The 22,186-nt window shown below is 44.9% G+C and overlaps 1 protein-coding gene across 1 annotated transcript; it reads right to left on the bottom strand.

Moving 5' to 3' along the window:
- Positions 1-4,452: 4,452 nt before the first annotated feature.
- On the bottom strand, positions 4,453-18,241 carry LOC310800752 (zinc finger BED domain-containing protein 4-like; the record flags this gene model as incomplete). Its single annotated transcript, XM_083664686.1, has 4 exons — positions 4,453-4,918; positions 5,254-5,477; positions 16,043-16,409; positions 16,902-18,241. The coding sequence occupies 4 exons, from the start codon at positions 18,239-18,241 to the stop codon at positions 4,453-4,455; spliced, it is 2,397 nt and encodes a 798-aa protein (XP_083520812.1).
- Positions 18,242-22,186: the final 3,945 nt, after the last annotated feature.

The following is a 22,186-nucleotide window of genomic DNA, read 5'->3' as shown; positions in this document are numbered from 1 at the left end:
ATTCGAGTGGTGACGGTCGACCTTGCTGGGACTTTGTAATTAGGCTCAATATGCTGCATCAGCTCCAGCAAACCCCCCCCAGAGACCATGCTGATGGGCATCATATCTTTTTCCACCATTGAACATATTTTCTGGGTTATCCCCTCAGACCGCCGTGCATCACATCGTCTCCCGGCTATCACGGAGGGCAATGTGGCTTGGGTCTGTGCTCCTCCATCATTCGATGCTTGTGGGTGTTTGCTTCGCAGGTGGTACAGCATGGTGGTTGTGCTACTGCTGTATTTCAACGCTGCCTTGCAGATATTGCAAGTCACCTCATAATTTTTTTGGGTGAAATGATCCCACACGCTGCTCTTTTTTCCTCGCTTCATTTGGTGCTCTGCTCCTCGCTTTGCCCTGACGCGTCTCGCTGCATTTGCTCCGCCCACCCACATGGCATGGCACGTTAAAGGGCACGTGCAACATTTTTTTTAACCGTTTAACTGATAGTATTAATCGGTTAATGTTGAAACGGTCGGTTATCGGTTAAACGGTTATCGGTCGACATCCCTACCTTGAACTGGCCTTTGCTGATACACACCAGTCCACTGAACAGGGCAAACCTGCTAAACAGCTTCCAGGCTCTTGGGCACACAGCACTGGTCCCCACCAGAATTGGCGGGACCCGATGGGTAGGACACCTACTGCGTGCCCTGGGCCACTTCCTGCGTGGTTACCAGGGGCTTGTCCAGCACCTGGAACAGGTAGTGGCTCTAAATTGCTATGCTAAGTACTCCAAAAGTTAACATAAATATGTAATGTCCAGTAAATAACAACAAACATGCTTAGAAATAGTAACATGTTTCAATGTTTTATGCACTGCTCAAATCTGCCATATTTTTACGCCCACAGTAATTCATTGTTTTGTATGTCTGTCTTTGTTCTTATTGTATTTCAGATTCAATCTCCTGATGCCCAAAATGTCAGAGGTGCCCAGCAGGCCAAGGCCAGGAGCTACTACAGTACTGCCAGGGATGCTGCTGTTGTCCGCTTCTGTGGCTTCCTGCATGACACACTCACACACCTGAGCAGCCTGTCCGCCTGTCTGCAGAGGTCCACTGTCACCAACACAGGCAGTACTTAAGAAGTACAAAACCAGGTATGTTTATTTAAGCTGCAAAATAAATGCGTACCTTAAGAGAATTAAGATAAATGATTGTGCCAACATTACACGAGAGAGTGTGAGTGAAAGTTGAATTCAGAAATGATAGTAAAATTTGTATTTTATCTTCAGACAAGGGCCCATGATGAAAGCCACAATGGCCAACAGCTATGAGGGAATTCCACTGACCAGAAGTGACAGCAAGTGGAGCAAGACCCTTGTCACCTCACAGGACAAAATGCTTGACAAGCTACATGAGAGGCTGACCGACAGGTTCCAGGACGTCAGTGAAGGGTTGCTGTGTGCCACCAAGCTGGCCAGCTTCAGATGTAGCAGCAGGTTGGTTTCTTTATGTTTAATACAGGGCAGTGCAGTCAGAGTTAAATGAAAAGTTATAAAGATACAATTGGGAGTGCTGCATTGGGTCAAGAAGACATCAATATAGGTTAGCAGAGTAAAAATCAGGTGCTCTTCCAGGATGAGGCATATATAGATACAAGATAAAAAAAGAGGTAGCTGTCCAGTGTGGTTGCAGGAAGTTCCCCAGGTGTTGAAAGCAGCAGAAGAAGACATCCGAGGCACTCTGAATTATATTAAAAATCCTTTATTCTACAGGGATACCAACGCGTTTCGACTCAAAGAGTCTTCATCAGGGTAATGGGAACAATCACATACAGGTGCTGTATTTAAAGCCCACTGAGGGGTCATGTGGTGGAGTCACATGGGAGTGATGTAACAACCCCTTTAAAGGAGACACCAGATGATATGATTTTACATAGTCAACATAGGAGACAGAAGGAGATTTGCCGGAGGCCTGCAAAGCCGGTGGCAGCGATGCATTGCGGTCTGACACAAACTGTAAATCCGGTGACAGCTCTTCAATAAGTTCAAAAAGATCTCTCCAACCGAACTGAAACCTCTCAATCAGCTCCTCGTCATTATACATGTCCAATGGATTGCTTCTGTCCCTAATTACTCTCTCCCATCTAAATGCCTGCTCGTTGTAGAGACGATGGACGAGACGACGTGCCATTTTCAAGTTGCGCGCGGTCACTATAGGCAGCTTACGCCTGCTCTGGACTAGGCGTAATATTTACGACCGGTCTTAGTGAGAAAAAGGCTGGTGGTGCAACCGGCGTAGCTGTTGGGTCGTAAAGTTATGACCGGCTTAGCTTAAGACCAGTCGTAAGACCAGTTGCTGCAACCGGCCCCTGATCTGGCAAGACACGCACCACAACACAGTCCCTCTTTGTCCACACAACGAAGTCACATAACTGTGTCCCTGTGACAAAGATCTGTGTCTGGACCTGGCTGTGGTATGGGTGGTTTATTTTTAGGTCTAGGTTGCCATCAACTGCGTGGAGACAGAAGGATTTGTCGAATGTGTGACAGGAATGATGGAGCTCACTGTCTTTGTATTTACTGGGACATTTGATTTCTAAACAGCCGCTGCCACAGCATTGACATGAGATGAGGCCATCTGGTGAAGCTCTAACCTGTGGGAACAGTGGGTTGATGACAAAACCGCACTGTGTCACTTTCAGGTTGACATGATGTTGCGCTTGTCTGGCTAGGTACACCGTCCTGGCCTCTTCCTCATGCGTGAGTCCCCATCATGGTATCCGGAGGCACCAACTGTTTGTTTGGATTATACACACCTTCTTGACAGTGGACAGAGCTGGCTTGTCGATGTTAGTGCCATGTACAGCATGGATGTTACTCTGCCTGCCCGTGATGCAAACCAGGTTGAGGACTTGTGCTGTTTCCTTGTACTGTATGTTCCTCTATAACCTCAGCAGTCTGTTCCAACTCCAAACAGTGCTGCTGGAGTGCAGACAGGTCACAGCCATCGAGGTTGGGATCACGAAGGCGCCGGGGGAGGGACTTAGGAACTACAGATGGCCTCACAGGATCTACATAATGCCTCCAGTAGTCCTTCATACCCGTCAGACAAACACCCTTTTGTGTGTTGATGGATGTCTCCTAGCAGCTGTGCCATGTCACCCATGGAGGCCAGAGCAGAGTCGTTGGTGCTAGCCCGCACTCTCTTCGGCGGGGACACCTCGGCATTCCGAAATGTCGGCACTCCGAAATACCGGCATTCCGACAAAATTCTAACCCTAACCTCGCCATTGCGAAAGAACCCTCCCCCAGACCCTAACCCTAAACCTAACCTCTCCCACCCCCCACGCCTAAGCCTAACCTAACCTCTCGGCGAAACATTTTTTGGAGATAAAAAAAGGGCCGCCTCTCCGAAAGCATAGAAGTCAATGATCGGAATGCCGACACTTCGGAATGGCGAGGTGTCCCCCTCTTCGGCAAAGGTGTTGCATCGCCAGTGCTGATGGCTCCATCTAGGGTCTTCTGTTTCGCAGAAGCAGTGGTGTAGTCAATGTTATAGCCCACTTCTGCACCAACCTGTAGAGCAAAGGAGAAAATGTGTTTTAATAGTTTTGTTGTAGTTTAGTTTAGTTGCACATTTTTGTTTTGCTGTTCTGATTTAGAATGAACATGCTTCAAGTTTGATAAAAGTGAATGTTCACTTTATGGAAATAGTATAATCCCAAATGGCTTGAATGCACTTGCAGATAACAACACAAAAATAAACTTGTAACTAATAACCACAAACCTTATCTAGGTTACTGGGCATCATCCAGTATGATGGGACATCAGTGACGGTTTTTGTCCCCCGCATCCTCACAACTGCTTCTGCCCCAACATGAGTACAAGACTCAGCCAAGCCTGCCATGCCATGTGGGTGCTCTCGATGTGGCCATCTGTGCCTGAAATCACCCATGGCTTCTGAGGGGGTTCACTGAGGCGCTGTGAGTGCAGGACCTAAGGACCTAAGGAGTATGTGTGAAGCTGAGCACTGTCATGGCTTCCATAAACCTTATGGAATAAACATCTAAAATCAAACATCTTATCAGATGGGGGCTCTAGGACAAACTCCTATCAATTGTGGGGTCCGTGGTCTAATTTGTGTCAGTTTAGGGGTCCCTGGCGTGTGAGATGCTTGTATACTATGCTCAGCTCAGGATTTTGGCACAAGCCAGTACCCTGGGGGTTAGATGATGTCACTGTTGAGTGTTGAGATTGTGACGTCATAACTGTTACATCTGACATAATTGTTGATGTCACTGTTGACATTGTCACACAGTGAAGGAGAAGACACTATTTTGGCCTTTTAGCGTAGGTGTCAAAAGGAATTTCTAAACTCAAAACAACACCACACAAGTAAAAACAAATGTCACTTTGCCACAGACACAATGGTAGGCTAACGTTATGTGTTATGAGACCATGACAACCTGTCAAGCAGCAGGTTGCTGCTTCTGGGTGCTCTGCTGGGGCGTGACATCCATGGGCTCCACGTTGGTGGCTTGGAGGGTCCTGGTGACCAGGTTGGCCATGAGGTTGGCCAGGACGGCCGGCAGCTTGGGGCCCTCAGCCTGGGTGCTCTGCTGCTGCGCGACGTCCATGGGCTCCACCAAGCCCTCTTCCATCATGGCGGAGTTATTTGGTGTACTCACTTCATCCAGGGGGATGAGATGGAGAGGCATGGGCTCATAGGGATCTGGGTATGGCACTTCATCCAGGGGGATGAGATGGAGAGGCATGGGCTCATAGGGATCTGTGTATGGCACTTCATCCAGGGGGATGAGAAGGAGAGGCATGGGCTCATAGGGATCTGTGTATGGCACTTCATCCAGGGGGATGAGATGGAGAGGCATGGGCTCATAGGGATCTGGGTCTGGCTCATGTGGACTGTCAGGCACACTGGAGGACAGACAGAGCAGGAAACAAGTTAGACAAGTGTCCAAAAGTTCAACGTTTCCAGTCTGTTGCATGGAAAGCAAATACATTTTGTTGGGTCATTTGTGTGGTCTGATAGTATTCCCTTTTTTAAGATGTAATCATTTCTATATCATTCTGTTTACAGGACATGAGGTGGGCCTCATCATAGCGGGAGTAGCGCTGCTGTGTAGGAGACCATGACAACCCGTCAAGCAGCAGCTGGTGCTGCTCCATGAAGCACTTGGCCAACTTTTGTGTCTCTAGAGGAGACCTTGCAAACTTTGAAGCCCACGTTAGGAAGTCTAGGGGCAGAGGACGTTGTATATAGCTGCGTCGCAAAAGAAAAGAAGGCCTGGGGCAGTTCCTTCTCCTCCATGAGGATCTTTGATATGTCCTGCTCCTTCTCCAGAATATTGGCCATAAGGAGGTTGTCACAGGTGGACACAGGTGTCTCCTCCTCTGCCTCATCAACAAGCTTCACCTTAATAGGAGGCACTGGATGGACCTGTAGAATCGTGATGAACAATGTGTCCGGAAGCAGCTGGAACCGGGAGTGAACCCGAACCAAACTGAAACACATAGCCTGTGTGACCCGACCAGAGCATGTGAGCCGAGTGGAGCGGTGATAATTACCGCTCCTCGCTCATGGAACGGCCCTTTGCACCCGCTCCATCGCTCATGGCCGCCCCGCTCCAGACCGCTCCCCGCTCCATAAAGATTTCACCCGCTCCCACTCACTGCTCCGCTCAAAAATATATATATATACTGTATATAAAAGGCCAGGGCATTTTAATTTGCGTTTAAATGCCTGGGCAATGGGCATTGCTCACTACAAATAACATGAGCTCAGCAGAGTCGGCTGCATGTTCGTTGTTGCACCCGGCCACAGCAGCCCCTGAGCCCCTTCACCTCCGCCTGTTGCTGGACTTGAGCTTTGTTCTTTAGGGTGCTGTTTTCCGGTTGTAGAGTTTCAATCATAAGGAGGTCCGGGTCCTTCATGGGGGGACTGCCCCCTAGTCCGACACCTCAAGAGTCCGACACCTTAAAAATACCCGTCAGACTAAACACCGAAAAATGGCCCATTGGACAGACATATCATTATTCCGGCAGCTCGTTAACCCGACCACGAATCCGACAGTTCGTTAATCCGAAAATAATGTGATCTGACTGCTGCAGCGCAAACAACACATTTCTCCACTGGTTTTTCTCTCCTTCTTTCTCTCTCACCCCCTCCCTCCACCTCTCTCTCCCTCCCCCCTCTCTCTCATGAACATAATGTGGTAATTTACCACATTTACCACAAACCTGCTGTGGGAGGAGACATGGGGGGGGGGGGGGAGGCATTGCGCATTCATAGACTGATTGAAGTCTATGCTCTGTCCATGCGCCATCAGCACCGCCGACCAAAAGCCATTGTTTTTACCTGGGGTCGGGACAGGTCATTCCCTCCCTAGCCCTGTATGTCGTGCGTAAAAGGATGGGTAGGAGTAATCTCTATGTCCCAGTTTGACCCCGATGTTTTGGGTTAGCCCCTCTTTAGTGTGGAATCGTTGCTGTGGACTGTATTTATTGCATGCTTTGCATGCCATCCTTTCACGTGGGCCGTGCTGTGCGTAATCCTATTACTGTTTGATCTATCTGCGTTTGTAATGGTTCGCAACCTCGTAATTCACCTGTGATTCCCTCCATGTAGGCTATTTTAGCCTTGTTACATTCATAAAAAATAAAGCTGTAGGCCTCTATTTTCCATATTCGCGTGCTGTTTGGTCTTCGACAGAGCCCTTTCCGGGCTGGTTTATTACAATAATGTTTTTGATTATTCAATAATCAGTAGGCTATACTGCACTGCTATAGGCTATAATGTAACAGGCAGTAGGATACGTCCAATGCAAAAACTAGAACGACTCCACCATTAGTTCATTCTACAGTCCAAATCGCCATTTGAGGCAAATTGGAAGAAATTCCGTCAAGGCGCTCCTGAGATGTTGCGTTACAGAGCTTGAAAATTGGGTGTGTGAGGTCACAGTGACCTTGAACTTTGACCACCAAAATGTCCTTGAGTCCAAGTGCACGTTTGAAGCAAATTCAAATAAATTTCATCAAGACATTCCTGAGATATCGCGTTACCAAGCTTGAAAATGGCATTCGAGAGGTCACAGTGACCTTGACCTTTGGCCTTTGCTAGCCAAAATGGAATCAGTTCATCCTTGCGTCCAAGTCGATGTTTGAGCCAAATCAGAAGAAATTATATCAAGCCGTTCTTGAGATATTGCATTAACGAACTTGGCGTTCGAGAGGTCACAGTGACGTTGACCTTTGACCACCAAAATCGAATCAGTTCATTCTTGAGTCCAAATCAATGTTTGAGACACATTTGATGAAATTCCGTCAAGGCATTCCTGAGATATCGCGTTAACAAGCTTGAAAATGGCGTTGGAGAGGTCACAGTGACATTGACCTTTGACCACCAAAATCTAATCAGTTCATCCTTGAGTCCAAGTCGATGTTTGAGGCAAATTTGATGAAATTCCGTCAAGGCATTCCTGAGATATCGCGTTAACAAGCTTGAAAATGGCGTTCGAGAGGTCACAGTGACCTTGACCTTTGACCTTTGACCACCAACATCTAATCAGTTCATCCTTGAGTCCAAGTCGATGTTTGAGGCAAATTTGATGAAATTCCGTCAAGGCATTCCTGAGATATCACGTTAACGAGCTTGAAAATGGCGTTCGAGAGGTCACAGTGACCTTGACCTTTGACCACCAAAATCTAATCAGTTCATCCTTGAGTCCAAGTCGATGTTTGAGGCAAATTTGATTAAATTCCGCCAAGGCATTCCTGAGATATCGCGTTAACAAGCTTGAAAATGGCGTTCAAGAGGTCACAGTGACCTTGACCTTTGACCTTTGACTTGCTGATTTTCTTCACACTATTCTAATTTCTTGAAATACTGTTTTGGGGGTTTTCTGGAGCTGTAGGCCAAAGGTGACAGAGCTGTCCGAGGTGCTGAACCGGCCAGAGCGTGAGTAACCAGGATACGCGGTGCCAGGCCGTCACTATATATGGTGCTGAATGGAGATCCCGCGCATGTGGGAGACAATAGCCTATAGCAGTGATTCTCAAACTGGGGTACGCGTACCCCCGGGGGTACTTGCGCCCCCTGCTGGGGGTACTCGGAGGGATCCCTGGAATCTCAATGTTATTTTATGTGAAATAAAACCAACGTTAAAACATGTTGTACAGTAATACTATCAAAATACTAGGCTACTATTAATGAAAATAAGCTTGAGAATGTAAATGGGTTTTAAAATAACTTCCACATTGTTGTTTTTAGATTTAGGAACAAAATAAAAAATTGTTCCTGACGTTTCTGACGGACACTACTACCTGTTGCGCGTAGGCCTACACTAACGTTAGAGCTATTGATTACAAGAAAGCAGGCATGTTGCAAAATTGGCTGAAAAGGAACTGGAAAGAGACGTGTGGAGGAGTCCCGCAGCAATGAAGTTCAACAAGTGAACGAGGAGGACAGGTCAGTGAAACCAGCACAAGCCAGAAGCGCAAGAGCGGCTTGCAGCCACAACGCCTTCCAGTGTTAACACGCTAATAGCGTTAGCAGCGCTGAACCGAGTGTCACATGTGCTGCTAGTGGCTCCGTCACCAGCATAAGTGGGGAATCCACAAACAAACAACGCAATTAGGTTTGGATTGAGCTGTGGTGAGACGGAGGAAGAGCCCAGTCAACAGTGCGGGCTGAGCAGGAGAGTTTAATAGAGTTGTCTTGTGATGAAACTCTGAAGCCTGCTTTCAGAAAGTTGTTGGACTTTTGGATAAAACAACACAGAGAATACCCTGCCCTGTCTGACAAAGCTGTGCACTTTCTCCTTCCTTTTGCGACCTTATATCTGTGCAGGAAAGGCTTCTGTTCACTTGCTGCCATCAAAACCAAATAGCTACAGAAGCAGGCTGGAATCAATCAATCAAAATTCACAGAGACAGGCACAACCTTCACATTAGGCTTATGTGAGTTGTCAATGGACATCAACATGCTCTGCCTCTATGTGTGTGTTTGAAGTAGGCTACAATTGTTTGCTGTGTGTGTGTGTGTGTGTGTGTGTGTGTGTGTGTGTGTGTGCGTGTGTGTGAGTGTGAGAGAGAGAGAGAGAGAGAGAGTGTTTGAAGTACATTTGCTGAAATAAAGTTCTCAATTTTCTCACTTGCTGTGTGAGAATGATACGGTTATGTTCTCATTTACTGAGGTGCATTGTATGAGAATTGTGTGGAAGAGTTTGCTAGTTCTAGTGCTACCCCTTTGTACATTGTGGCTATGGCTGACAAAAGTTAACAATAAATCATGTTATTAGGAATAAGTGTGCCCCCTGCGTAAACTGTTCAGAATAGACTGTATTTTAACGTCGTCGGTCATGGGGGTACTTGATTTTGATTTGATTTTTGATTTTGATTTTGTTTATTCATACACACACAAGAAGTTTCACAATACAAATAGCTTCATATACAACAATGATGCAGTGTGTACGAAAGGGTACCCCAAGGAAGCTACTAAAAGCTTATTAGAGGGGGCCCACAAATAAAGCAAGAAATTAATGTCCAGAGGGTAGGGTATTGGTCATATACCCACCAGAACCAAAGACATAACCGGCAGACACAACAGTAAACAAGACAAAACAATAAACAATAACAATCCCAAATATTAATTTATATATATATATTATATTATATGTAACACATATACATATATATACATATATAATATACATATATAACATATATATATAACATACCATATACCATACATATGTGCATTTAACGTTCTATACTTACGATCAAACATAATTTGACAGTAGACATTTTTTTAACTTTTTCTTGAAAGAGGAGACAGAATATGACATTTTTAATGATACATCAAGCTCATTCCAAATTTGTGGACCCCTACACACAACACTGAAACTAGTACATTTTAGTTTTCGTTTTTTCCCACGGACTAGGTACTTTTCTCTAGTGTCATATGAGTGTGTAGGAATGCCATTCGAGAAAGGGGCAACCCTGAAATCGTATATCCTTGGCCTTGAGGCATTTCTACAACAACACCCCGAGATCCAGCAGAGAATCTCACAGATGAAGGAAGACCACCTGCTGATACCTCTGAAGCCCAAGACCCGAAAGCCCTAAAGCTATCCACTTTTTCTTCTTTGTTTTTTAAGGGTTTATAGCCCCGAATGGGCTGAAGCACAATTGTTTTTGTGCTGGTTTATTATTCTTGTTATGTTTTTAACATGTTCAGGTGACCCTGCTCTACCAATTTGCTTCAAGGTCCGTCTGTCATTTTTTAGATGGCCTTCTAGACCGTTTGACCGGTTTCCAGCAAAATCGCTAGGTAGCATCTATGGACCAAGCTCTACAAATTGGCTCCTCCTCTTCTGCCACCGTCACTTAATTTTCCATCTCGGTTTGCAAAAACACACAGCATAGAAGACGTCAACTCTTCCCACATCAACAGTGGAAAATCACTGGAGGTGTAGTTGTTGCGACTAGTGGTATTGCCAAAGTGATGGCGTTAAACTGTGGAGCACGGACACGGTGAAGGAAGTGACGTGCTCCACTGTTTAGCATCTGAATAACAATTTGCGCCGCGACTTTGGCGATACTACTAGTTACAACAACTACACATCCGGTAATTTTCCACTGTTGTTGTGAGACGAGTTGAAGTCTTCTATGCAGAGTGTTTTTGCGTTAATGTTATTAAAAACGGAGACGGAAAATGAAGTGAGAGGAGCCTGTACAGGAAGGTAGTTCCCAGTTCCCAGATTTCATAATCGCTTACTTGATTATTTGTTATGTTATTAGTATTAAAATGTGTTCTTAACGGTATGTTATTATTTAAAATAAACTTTAAGATTTGTAGGTTTTGTCTCCAGCTTTCACTTCTTGTACCCTGTAATTACCCTGTAAGTACAGGTGTGGTACAGGGGGCGGCTGTGGCTCAGGAGGTAGAGTGTGTCGTGCACTCCCCAGAAGGTCGTGGTTCGATTCCGCGGCACATCCAGTCAGCATGTCGAAGTGTCCTTGGGCAAGACACTGGAGGACACCTCGGCATTCCGAAATGTCGGCACTCCGAAATACCGGCATTCCGACAAAATTGAGATCTGTCTCGCCATTGCGAAAGAACCCTAACCCTAACCCTAACCCGGGGGACCGGCTGGAGCTAACCTCTCCCAGCCCCCACGTCTAAACCTAACCTCCCCCAGACCCTAACCTCTCCCACCCCCCACGCCTAAGCCTAACCTCCCCCAGAACCTAACCCTAAACCTAACCTCTCGGCGAAACATTTTTTGGAGATAAAAAGGGCCGCCTCTCCGAAAGCATAGAAGTCAATGATCGGAATGCCGACACTTCGGAATGGCGAGATGACCCCACACACTGAACCCCAAATTGCTCCCGATGGCTGTGCCAGCACCCTGCTTGGCAGCTGGCCGCCTTCGGTGTGTGAATGGCTGAATGTAGGCACATTGTAAAGTGCTATGGATAAAAGCTCTACATAAATTCAGTCCATTTGGCATTTCCCACATAATTAGCCCCGTAAAGTACAGATCTTGTCACCCTGTAGTTAGTCTAAATTCACTCCTTGTACCCCGTAGTTACACTATAACTAAAGTGTGGTACCCCGTAGTTATACTATAAATACAGATCTTGTTACCCTCTAGTTAAAGTATTAATTCACTCCTTATACCCCGTAGTTATACTATAAGTACAGATCTTGTTACCCTCTAGTTAAAGTATTAATTCACTCCTTATACCCCGTAGTTATACTATAACTACACTCCTGGTACCCCGTTGTTATACTATAACTACATGCTTATTTGCGGGCTGTATTCTAAAGCGTTACCTTGAGAACCACTGCGTTAGCAGATTCCGTGTGCTGTGGAGAAGATTAGGTCTTTGGCTGGATTTCAACAATTATTGTTGATGCTCTTTATTTAAGCAATATCACACAAGAGGGAGTGCTGTTGTTGGCTAATATCGTCACGGCTGTTATTCGGAAGACAGCTTATTAGCAGCTGTCCGTTGCTAATAAATCTACACACAAAATGCAGGAACTCTGACCATTTTTATTTTGTGCTTGTTTCAGCAAAAGCCACACGTCCACCTCAGCAAAAAAAACGTCAGCCAAACAAGTCCCGTATCCACGACCGCCTCAGCAATATGAGTGTCCGAAGTCTTCATCTGGTAGTATGTGAAGACAAGTGTTAAATAAGGTCTAAATACAACTTTGGGGGTTGACAAATGAACTAGGTATACTTTCATACTATTCTCAGACGAAGGTCGCCAAGAAGAGCTTAATCCATTTCCCACACTAAACTATGAAACAGGTACAGATAAATAGCTTAAGCCAGCATTCATGGGAGAGGGGTATTGTGGTGTGGGTAGATGATAGAGGATGCCGTTTTGTACATCAACCAAATTTGCTCTAAACTTTCATCTGCTTGGTTTCAGGTTCAGTTGTCCAAATGCACCCACAACCACCAGAGAGCCGAAGGATGGGCCGAGTTAACATGACTGCCCCTCAACCCCAAAGGACAGTGTCTGCAAGACAACAGTCTTACCCACCACAACCTGGCAGAATCCAGCTACAAAAGTCTGTGACAGGTAGTATGTGAAGATACATTTTAAATAGGGTCTTAATTCCACTGTGTGGCTGATATGATTAAATAGAGGTACTTTCATCCGTGTACAGCTGCAATCCATTCTCCGAAATCAGCTATGAAACATACAGACAATTTCTTTATGCCTGCACCCATGTTTTCATTTTTTTTAAAGGTGTTTTGGCTGCTTGGGGATTAAATAATGGAAGCTGTTTTGTACATCAATACAATAGGCTCTAAATGTGTCTGTTCTGATTTGTTTCAGGTTCAGTTGGTGCAGAACACCAGGACCATCTGACCACTGTCTTATTAAATTTCAGATTGTTTTAACCCCCCCCCCCGACATCCAACTCCAGTTGATACCTACAGCACCCGCCGTATTGATAGTTCCGCAACCACAAGACTCGCTGATCTCCTACCTGAAGCTCTTTCCTCTCCCTGAACAAATTCGGTCCCTCGACGGGGTTCACTGATAACTTTAATTCAATTTTACTTAATTCAATTGATTCTGTGGCACCCCTACTCACAAAAACCCGCCGTATAAAGAAACCATCGCCCTGGTATACTGCTGAAACCCGTGCTCAAAAACAGGCTTGTAGAAAGCTCGAAAGCAAATGGCAATCCTCCAAGCTGGATGTTTTTAGGCTCGCATGGAGTGATAGCCTTAGAACCTATAAACATATGGGGCCCTATCGTTGCAATCGGCGTAGAAACTGCGTTTAAGGCCTAGCGCTAGGCCGCCTAGCGCAGTTAGTGGGTGTGGACCAGCGCACTCGCTATCTTGGTATCAGTGCTACACGCAGCCTCAACCATTATAACCACGCCTTTTAAGCGTAAAATTATGCATAGTCCGCTCATTGGAGAATTGCAGTAAAGAGTCACACGCTTGCCTTTTAAGCTCCAATTCTTGGACAAATCCGGTAAAACCAGACAAAGCCAAGCGCTCTGCCCCCCCCCCCCCCCCCCCCTCCCTTCATCCAGTCTGTCTCCATATATAGGCTATTATTCCATATTATTATGCTTCTCAAACCAATCTAACTGCAGTTTAAATACTGCAAGCATGTAAATCCCCTACACTATTTTTATTTTTTATTTTACCTTTATTTATACAGGGAGAGTCCCTTGAGAGCAAGCTCTCATTTATAAGGGAGCCCTGGTGTACAAAGAACATATACAGCAGTTACAAAATTACAGGTTAACACAGCAGACAATAACAAGCATCAAGAGCATAATTAAATAATTTCAAATAAAACATGAACACACCTTGCGAGGAATGCTTTCTAAAAGTGCTTTAAAAGAAGCAAGCGGGATCAAATTATCCATTTTTAAGTTTTCCTGGAGCACATTCCATCTGTTGGGGGCGAACCAAGAAAAAGCGGTCTTTCCTTGTTCGGTTCGCACCCGTGGGACAGACAGTCTGATATAGGACCGCGATCGTGTTTGATAACCTCCACTGTTACAAGAAAGGAGTGCGGATAAGTAAGGTGGAAGTTTCCCAATTAATGCTTTATAAATAAATATCAGACAGTGCTGATCTCTACGCTCCGACAGGGAGGACCAACCCACATTTTCGTACAGAATACAATGATGTGTACTGAAAGCATCACCTGTAACAAAACGCAGAGCGCTATGATATACAGCATCAAGAGGCTTTAAGACGGATGGAGAGGCATACATGTCGCAAGATCAAAGTGAAAAGAATGTTCTAAATGCATCAGCTAGAAAAATATAGCCTATTAGATTGGTGAAAGTTTGTCCAGAAATATATCATTTTCTCTCGCCTGCTGCAGGAAGGATGATGCACATAAATATACCCTACATTATGTAAAGTCATTGCATAAATGTGTTTTTATTGTAAAACTAAATGTGAAGTAGGGCCAAGTTATTGGAGCGGACATCACAGTATAGCACATGACAGTAGAAGCGCGTTCTGCTGTCACTTATCTAAACCACGTTAAATCGACAAGGGATATATATAGGCCCAGGAGGACATATGTGGCACGGACTAGTTATTTAAATACAAACGTGGCCGAGGTCATTTTTCAGTTTTTTACAGATTATGAAAGTGCAGATTCTAAACTTTCAAATGATGTGTCACACATTGTAATCTGAAAAAAATTGAAGGAGATACGGTCATTTGAATGTTCAAAGTTCAGAAAGGGCAAAGCTGTGAAATCGGCCTCTAAAGTTTGAGCACCTTTTCACACCCTGGCAGCCAGGTAGAGGGGCCGTCACAATGGGTCCTCATTAACATTAACCACCCCCCAAGCTGTCACTCTCTGTCAGTCCCCTGATTCAAGGATCTTTTCTCCAAATTCAAGGACCCAACATGGCATAGTTTGAGACATGGATCAGGGTTAATTACTGTTACAACTAGAGATGCTGCGATCAAGATTTTTCAATTCCGATCCGATTTCGATATTTTAGCTCAAAACCGATCCGATTCCGATCAAATTTCGATACCCGATTCGATACCGATTTCGATCCGATACCGATACAGCACATATTTAAGCCTCTCTATGCTGTCTGATAGCTGCTAGCAGGCAACAAAAAATTTTAGCTTTACTTTTTAGTACTGATTTTGTAGTCTGGAATGTTAAATAAAAGATTAAACAAGTGATATTACTCAAACAGAGAACATAACCTCCCCAGAATAATAGTCAACAAGTTCCACAACTGTAGGTTATGAGAAAAACGTACCCATTTATTTTACTTTGTTTAACTTAACAGCATTAAAATAAAATACAAAATAAATTAAAATACCCTGTGTAACACAAGACAATAGACATACTTTTACTTTATGTACAGTATGTAACACACTTCTGTAGTGCAGTGGTTCTCAAAGTGATTTCTAGGGACTCTCTCTGGGTTCCTTTAGGGGGGTCTAAAATGACCTACAAGTCTGTAACTCTGACAGTATACAAAATGGAACCAAGTGGACACCTTGAAATTTAAAAGTTTTAGAACCATTATTGTTGTAGTGAGAAACAACCTTCAACAGAGAAGAGAGAACAATATAAAACAAATATGAAATAATACAGTAGGTACAGTTTACTAAAGTAGGCTTCTTCGTCAGGTAAAAAAATACAAGTCAAGACTTCTAAAGTCACATAAATAATAAAATAAATAAAATCTCTTTAACAAAGCTAAATTATACAACCTGTACTTAGTTACTTCTCATGACATGCCTTGACATTTCTTTTTTGTTCTGTTATAGTGTAGCACACTAACCCTTACCCTGGAAAATAGAGCACACTGACTGCACAAAACAAATTATCAGTTATTCAACTAACTGAACTCCACTTTATGTTTCAGCAGACAGTCCGAGCTTGATGGGGAGATTCTTTTTTAAGAATATTAGCATTTCTGCATGCTCAGCTGTCAACCTATTCCTTTTCTCGTCTAAGATAATTGACGCTGTGCTAAAGAGCCTCTCGCTCTCTACACTTGTGCAGGGAGCACAAAGGAACTTTGCTGCTGTTGCTGCCAGGGTGGGGAATCTAGCTCTGTTGCCTTTCCAGTACTGGAAAGGATTGCTCTTACGATCTAGAAGAGGCTCACTGAGGTAGCTCTCCATTTCAATTGCCCCTGGGGTGATCTGCTCAGAGACAGAAGGACCTGCTACTGGGCTGCTCTCCTCAAATATCTCATCGAAGATGCTGCCAAGACTGCTGCTGCTGGCACCCTCCATCCGTGGAATCTTCTCTGCAGGCTCAGCCTCAGACACGATTTCAGATGGAGGCATGGTCTTCAGCATCTCTGCTCTCAAACGCTCCTTAGCAGGTCCCACGTTGTCTGCATTCGTGAAGTACCTGGTATAAATGTAAAATATTTAAACTGATTACCGTAATGTTCTCAATAAATTACTGATTAGCCTACATTGTATTTGACTGTGTGTCTGTGAGCATGAAAAATACATTTATTGAAAAAAAAATCAGTTTTTTCATGCACACAGACACACAGTCATGATGATAATGTAAATAAACACAGTGATTCTGTAACCCACTTCATATCATATCACTTTTTTTGTTTGCTATTTATTTAATCCATTAATCCACCTGGACAGCATCTGTGTCACATTAGATGTTAGCCTTGGATATTCAAAAATAGCAGATGTACAAGCTCACAGCGCAGCCTTTTGTGCTGCACTGCGAGCTTGTACATCTGGTATTTTGGAAAAAAGAAAAATGTGACTAATTTTGAATTAAAAAACAAATGTGGGAACTACTGATTTAGAAGGCATTAGCAGAATCAGTCTCAGGTCTTAATAATTAATATATCATAATATTTTTAAATTCCCTTACTTGTCTTTGTAACGTGGATCAAGTAATGTTGCCACGACGTAAAGGGGCTGTGATTCCACGTCAGTGAAACGTTTGCGGACTGCTTCCAGAAGGGTGTTTTTCATGGTTTTGATCCCCTGGTCATCTTCGCTCTCCTTACTGAGAAAGCGTGTCAAGACATGGACAGAGGGGATGACATCAGCTGCGGTGGCAGAGGCAGCACTGACATTAGTTGTGAGCTCTTGAAAGGGGGTGAGAACCTTGGATGTCTTCTCTAACAGCCCCCACTGGTTTGCTGTTAGAGTGGCTGGCAGGGTGTAATCAGATGAGTAGGCATGCAGCGCTCTCTTCTGCTCAACGAGGCTGTCGATCATGATCTTGGTACTACTCCACCTTGTTTGGACATCCTGTAGCAGACGTTTGGGTTTCATTCGCAACTCATCTTGTATGTCTTGAAGTTGTGAATAAGACAGGTTGGAGTGCTTAAAGTGGCCCACTATTTTTCTCCTGTTGGCTAATGCATCACTTACAGCTCGCTGTGACAAAAGCCCTTCATGCACTATCAGCTGTAACGTGTGAGCAAAGCATCCTAGGCTTTCCACTTCTAGCTGTCTCATAGCCTTTTTCATATTAGAAGCATTGTCGCTTACAATGGCATGGACCTTCTTCTTGTCGATCTCCCAGTCAAGCAGCATCTGCTGTATCGCGTCCATGATCGTTTCACCTGTGTGTGAACCTCTGAACTCGCGTGCATGTAACACCGCTTTCCGCAGAGTGAAGTCAGGATCCTGGTCAACCCAGTGCGCAGTCAGACTCAGTAAAGACATGGGACTAACGTCTGAACTCCAGATGTCGGTCGTGAAACTAACTGCATTTGCACTTCCCAAATATGTCGACAGGAAACTTCTCACCTCTTTATACATCTGCGGGATGGCTGTGTCAGTGATGTAACTCTGGCTGGGCATATCGTAGCGGGGCTCCAGCTGCTCTACCAAGCGTCTAAACCCGACATTATTAACCACCGACAGTGGCTGGTCATCGAGCACTATAAACTGGGCAATGTGCTCCGTTATTGCTTTTGCTCTTTTGCTCTCTCTTGGGAGTTTTTCACGGGTTGCAAGACTCGCTGTCAACGTGGATTGTCTGAGGGAACCAGGTTGTTGACGCTTTTTATTTTCAGTGGCTTTCACAAATTCCGCGTGCAGCTCGTTGTGATACTTTTTCAGGTGGTTTATTTGGTTCGTTGTGTTGTACCTACTACTGGCGCTGCCACCGCGTGGAATGTCTTTATTGCAAGTTTTGCATTTGGCTGTTTTGTCCCCTTCGCTTTCTAGTGTGTAATATTCCCACACGGTGGACATCGTTGGGTTTTTTCTCTCGCTCTCTGCCGTTGCCGTGTTCCGTGTAATGCTACGGTGTCGGTGATACCAGTTGGCTAGCTGCCTGCTAGAAGCCCTGCCCCTGTTGTAAGTTAACTTGTGATCACGTGGCCTGTGTGTGCTGTTGCTGCTGCTGCTGCATGCTGGATAGAAATCCTGGAGCGGAGTCATGGAATGGAGTGCTTATATCGGAGCCTTGGATCGGTCATTTTCGCTGGAATCCGATCCGATCCGATCCATGTTTTTTGGCTGATATCGCGCCGATATCCGATCACATGATCGGATCGCAGCATCTCTAGTTACAACAATAATAATTTTTATGATGACAACTAGCAGAAGCTTGTCTTAACACGTTCATTGCCAACGACGTGTAAACACGTTTTCAGAATCCAGCTGTTGACTGCCAGCGACGTGTTAACACGTCGTTGGCATCGATTTTTTTTTTTTGACGGTGGGTTGTGCATCTAACCCTTTTACATCTCTTATATAATTATTGGAGCCACCGAACGTTTACAACCCATTCCACCGACCCACTAAGTGGCAACAGTGCTCTCCTGACTAGAGGAAGGCAAGCATTTTTTTAACTTGTCACGCCATTCTCACCCCAGCCATTCTCACCCCAGCCATTCTCATGAAAATGGATGGGGGAAAACGCTTTCGTTTTCGCGCTGATTGCTGGCGATGCGGGATTGCAAATTTACATAATAGATTACAGGTGGAACACACTTTGAAACACGCAGCATACATATGACCAGAATCGCAAAAGCTTCTCTCAACCAAAACTCCAAGAAGCGAGCGAGTCCATCCCGACTTCCTCAAACAGCGGCCGTGCAGACAGGCACAGGACAGCAGCAAAGCACTGAGACTGGTGACAAGCTTGTGACGGCCGCTTCAGCCAAGAAGAACGCCCACGGAGGGAGGAGTTGAAGCAACTCTCCCTCTCGCTCTCTCCCTCTCTCTCTCTCTCTCTCTCGCTCTCTCTCTCTCCCTCCCTCCCTCCCTCTCTCTCTCTCTCTCTCTCTCTCCCTCTCCCCCTCTCACTAGGATTAAACCTAGTGCGTCTCCCTCCCGAGAGGGAGGGAGAGCGAGAGGGAGGGAGAGAGAGAGAGAGAGAGAGAGGGAGGGAGAGCGAGAGAGAGAGAGAGCGAGAGGGGGAGGGAGAGAGAGAGAGAGCCAAAAATGAATGGTTAAAGTGACTGTTCTATCGAATTTCACAAAAAGCCGTTTATCTCTGAATATTTTTTCTGACGCTAAAACCATGCTGTATTCAACTGCTAATGCTTACATAACTACTAACTCTACAAACTAACTCTTTTAGACAGAGAAAGCACACATTCTATTAGTTCTTTTGAGATATTGTGTGTTCACAAAATCTTAGCAGAAAAGAATCCTCGGGTCTTGAAAGATGAGCCAGAATCCTCAAAAAACCCCTCTGGCAGAAGCTAACTACAGTAAAAAAAAAACGTCTGGCAGTGAATGTGTTAAGTGACCATGACGTCATTTATTTGATTATTGCATGTATACAATTTAAGACTTTTTCAACCTTTTTAATACCACTTTAATGTCAGTTTAAAATTAAATGTGAAAAGAAAAGACGAAAATATTGTCATCCTAAAAGGTATTAATTAGAACAATAATTCTCATAACATCCAGCCAGAACTAAAAATTGACTGTTGCAAACCAAACCAATAGTAGTAGTACTGTTAGTATTATCTATATTATCATAATAATTCTCATAACATCCAGCCAGAAATAAAAATGGGACACATAGGACATGACCAGGTCCAACACCATAGGAGACATCAGGAGACGTCAATCTTAGCTATGTCACAGGTTTGTACTTTGAATCCCCGGGCCACAAAACACAGACACAAGAGGCAGGTAGCTTTTCAGGTATAGATTTATTACAAAAGGCTAGTATAAAAAGGTGTACAGGTGAAGTAAAAAGGTTAAAATGTCCACTGAGCAGCTGAGTGGTTTCTCCGCTCAGCCACAGTCCAGGGGCTCGAAACCAGGCCGTCTGGAATAAGGCAATGTAAAAAAAAGATACCATAAGTACAACCTATAGTAATGCTGATCTAAGTTTAAACTGATGCTGCTGGCTTGGAGAAGCACGCTCAACAGATCAGGATTAAGTTTAGATAGATCTGGGGCACGGAAAGAGAAAGCCATGTCCGTCTATATGCGCAGAGGGGGCGAAACTTCAGGTTGAGGGCATGTGACGTCTTTTGTGTCATCGGAGCAGAATTCTCTGATTTTCTCAAAAAGATACTTCTGTCTGGCCAGGTCCAGTCCAGGCGGGGTCTGCACCGGAAGAACATCATCTTTATCAGCTTATTTTTCATCACCTTTGGGTGGAAGGACATCAGTGTCACGTAGCAGCTGGAACTCGACTGCTTCTGCCTCACAGTGTTCTCTGACGACAACCACACCAGGTCTCTGAGCGTCGAAGCTGGAACACATTGAAGGAAGACAGTACATTTAGATTATTGCCACGTGTCACTTTCACAAAATACTTGCATTCCAATGTCAGTGTGTGCATGTCAATGTTCCATTCCAACAGAATAGCCAACACAACGAATGATAATTACCTGAAGTGCTGGTAGCTCTTAATCTGTGGGAGCCTTCGGAAGTATTTACTCAGATGCCGTTGCCAGTCATAGGTTTTGACACGCACTGTGCCATCCTCCAGTCCGACGAGCTGAGGGATGTTTACGTGTGCGATGGGAGAGCTGTCACTAACAACCTTTGCAATGTCTGACAATGTGCCGACTTTGGTCTTCCTGAAGCACTGCTTGACCAGACCAAAACCCCAGTCGGGCCCAAACTTGGTGTGGCCGGCAATCAGAAAGTGAAGGCCCAAGCTCAGGTGAAGTTTGTGGATCGTACGCCAGGCACAGTACCATAGTACATAGTTATTTTTATTTTGTCCAGAACAATTGTCACAATGAAGATCCACGTCGGTTTGTCCGACTCCGTACTCAGAGAAAAAATGATGCACGTAGTTGATCACTGCATTGCTGCCCTTGCTCGATGACATTCCTTCATCAATGAGGTAATTGACCTGCTTTGGCATCCCCTCACAGTGCACGCCAAAAATGCCACACTTACGTGGAGTCAAAAAATACATGGGCCCGGGCTGTTGAGGATCAGAAGGATAGTGCACCTGAGAACAGAAAAAAAAACATTAGATACAAATCAACATACTGTGTTTGTGTGTGTGTGTATGGGGGGGGGGGGGGGGTGGTGAGTGAGTGAGTTTGTAAACATGTTCACACCTGTTGAGCAAAATCAAAACTGTAGTGCATGGTCAGGGTCTTGCTGGCAGCTTCCGCTGGGCCCAATGACAGCTTCAACTCCTCGCAGGTCTTTTTACAGGCTGCGGTCATCTGTTGGTAGAGTGAACGCTCCTTATCAACAAGTTCCAGATGCTGTAGCTGCTGCTTGACTTTGTCAGATTTTAACTCATCGGGCAGGTTGGCAGATCGAGTCAGCTGAAGGTTGTTCCGCTGACATTGCCAACACAGATCTGTCTTTGGTTTGGTACTTGCAATCTGCGGGAGCAATGCTTTCCACAGCCTTCTGAAGCTGCGCGGCCCAACACGTTCGCCTGCAGAATAGACAGAGACAGAATAATTTTTATGAGTATTAGATTGGAGGAGGATTGATTCAAAGGTCATTTATTCCCTGTGATCAGGTTAAATAGAGGTTGAATAGTTAACAAAGTAAACAACTTCTGCACTTACCAAGCTGTTCTACAGCATCTCTGTAGAGACGCCACACAGATGCTTTGGTCACATTAGTCGGCAGCAGCTTTGCACGCAGATCCCGGTGTCCAGTATGCCGACCGGGTAGGGCATGAGCGTGGTCTTCCGCATAGTTGGTTATGAATGTCACGACTCTTTTGATGTCATCATCATTGAGGAA

Source organism: Poromitra crassiceps, assembly GCF_964638095.1.
Source record: "Poromitra crassiceps genome assembly, contig: HAP1_SCAFFOLD_59, whole genome shotgun sequence".
Classification (NCBI taxonomy): domain Eukaryota; kingdom Metazoa; phylum Chordata; class Actinopteri; order Beryciformes; family Melamphaidae; genus Poromitra; species Poromitra crassiceps.
Note: the sequence above shows the minus strand (reverse complement) of the source record. Positions and strands in the feature narration are given on the sequence as shown.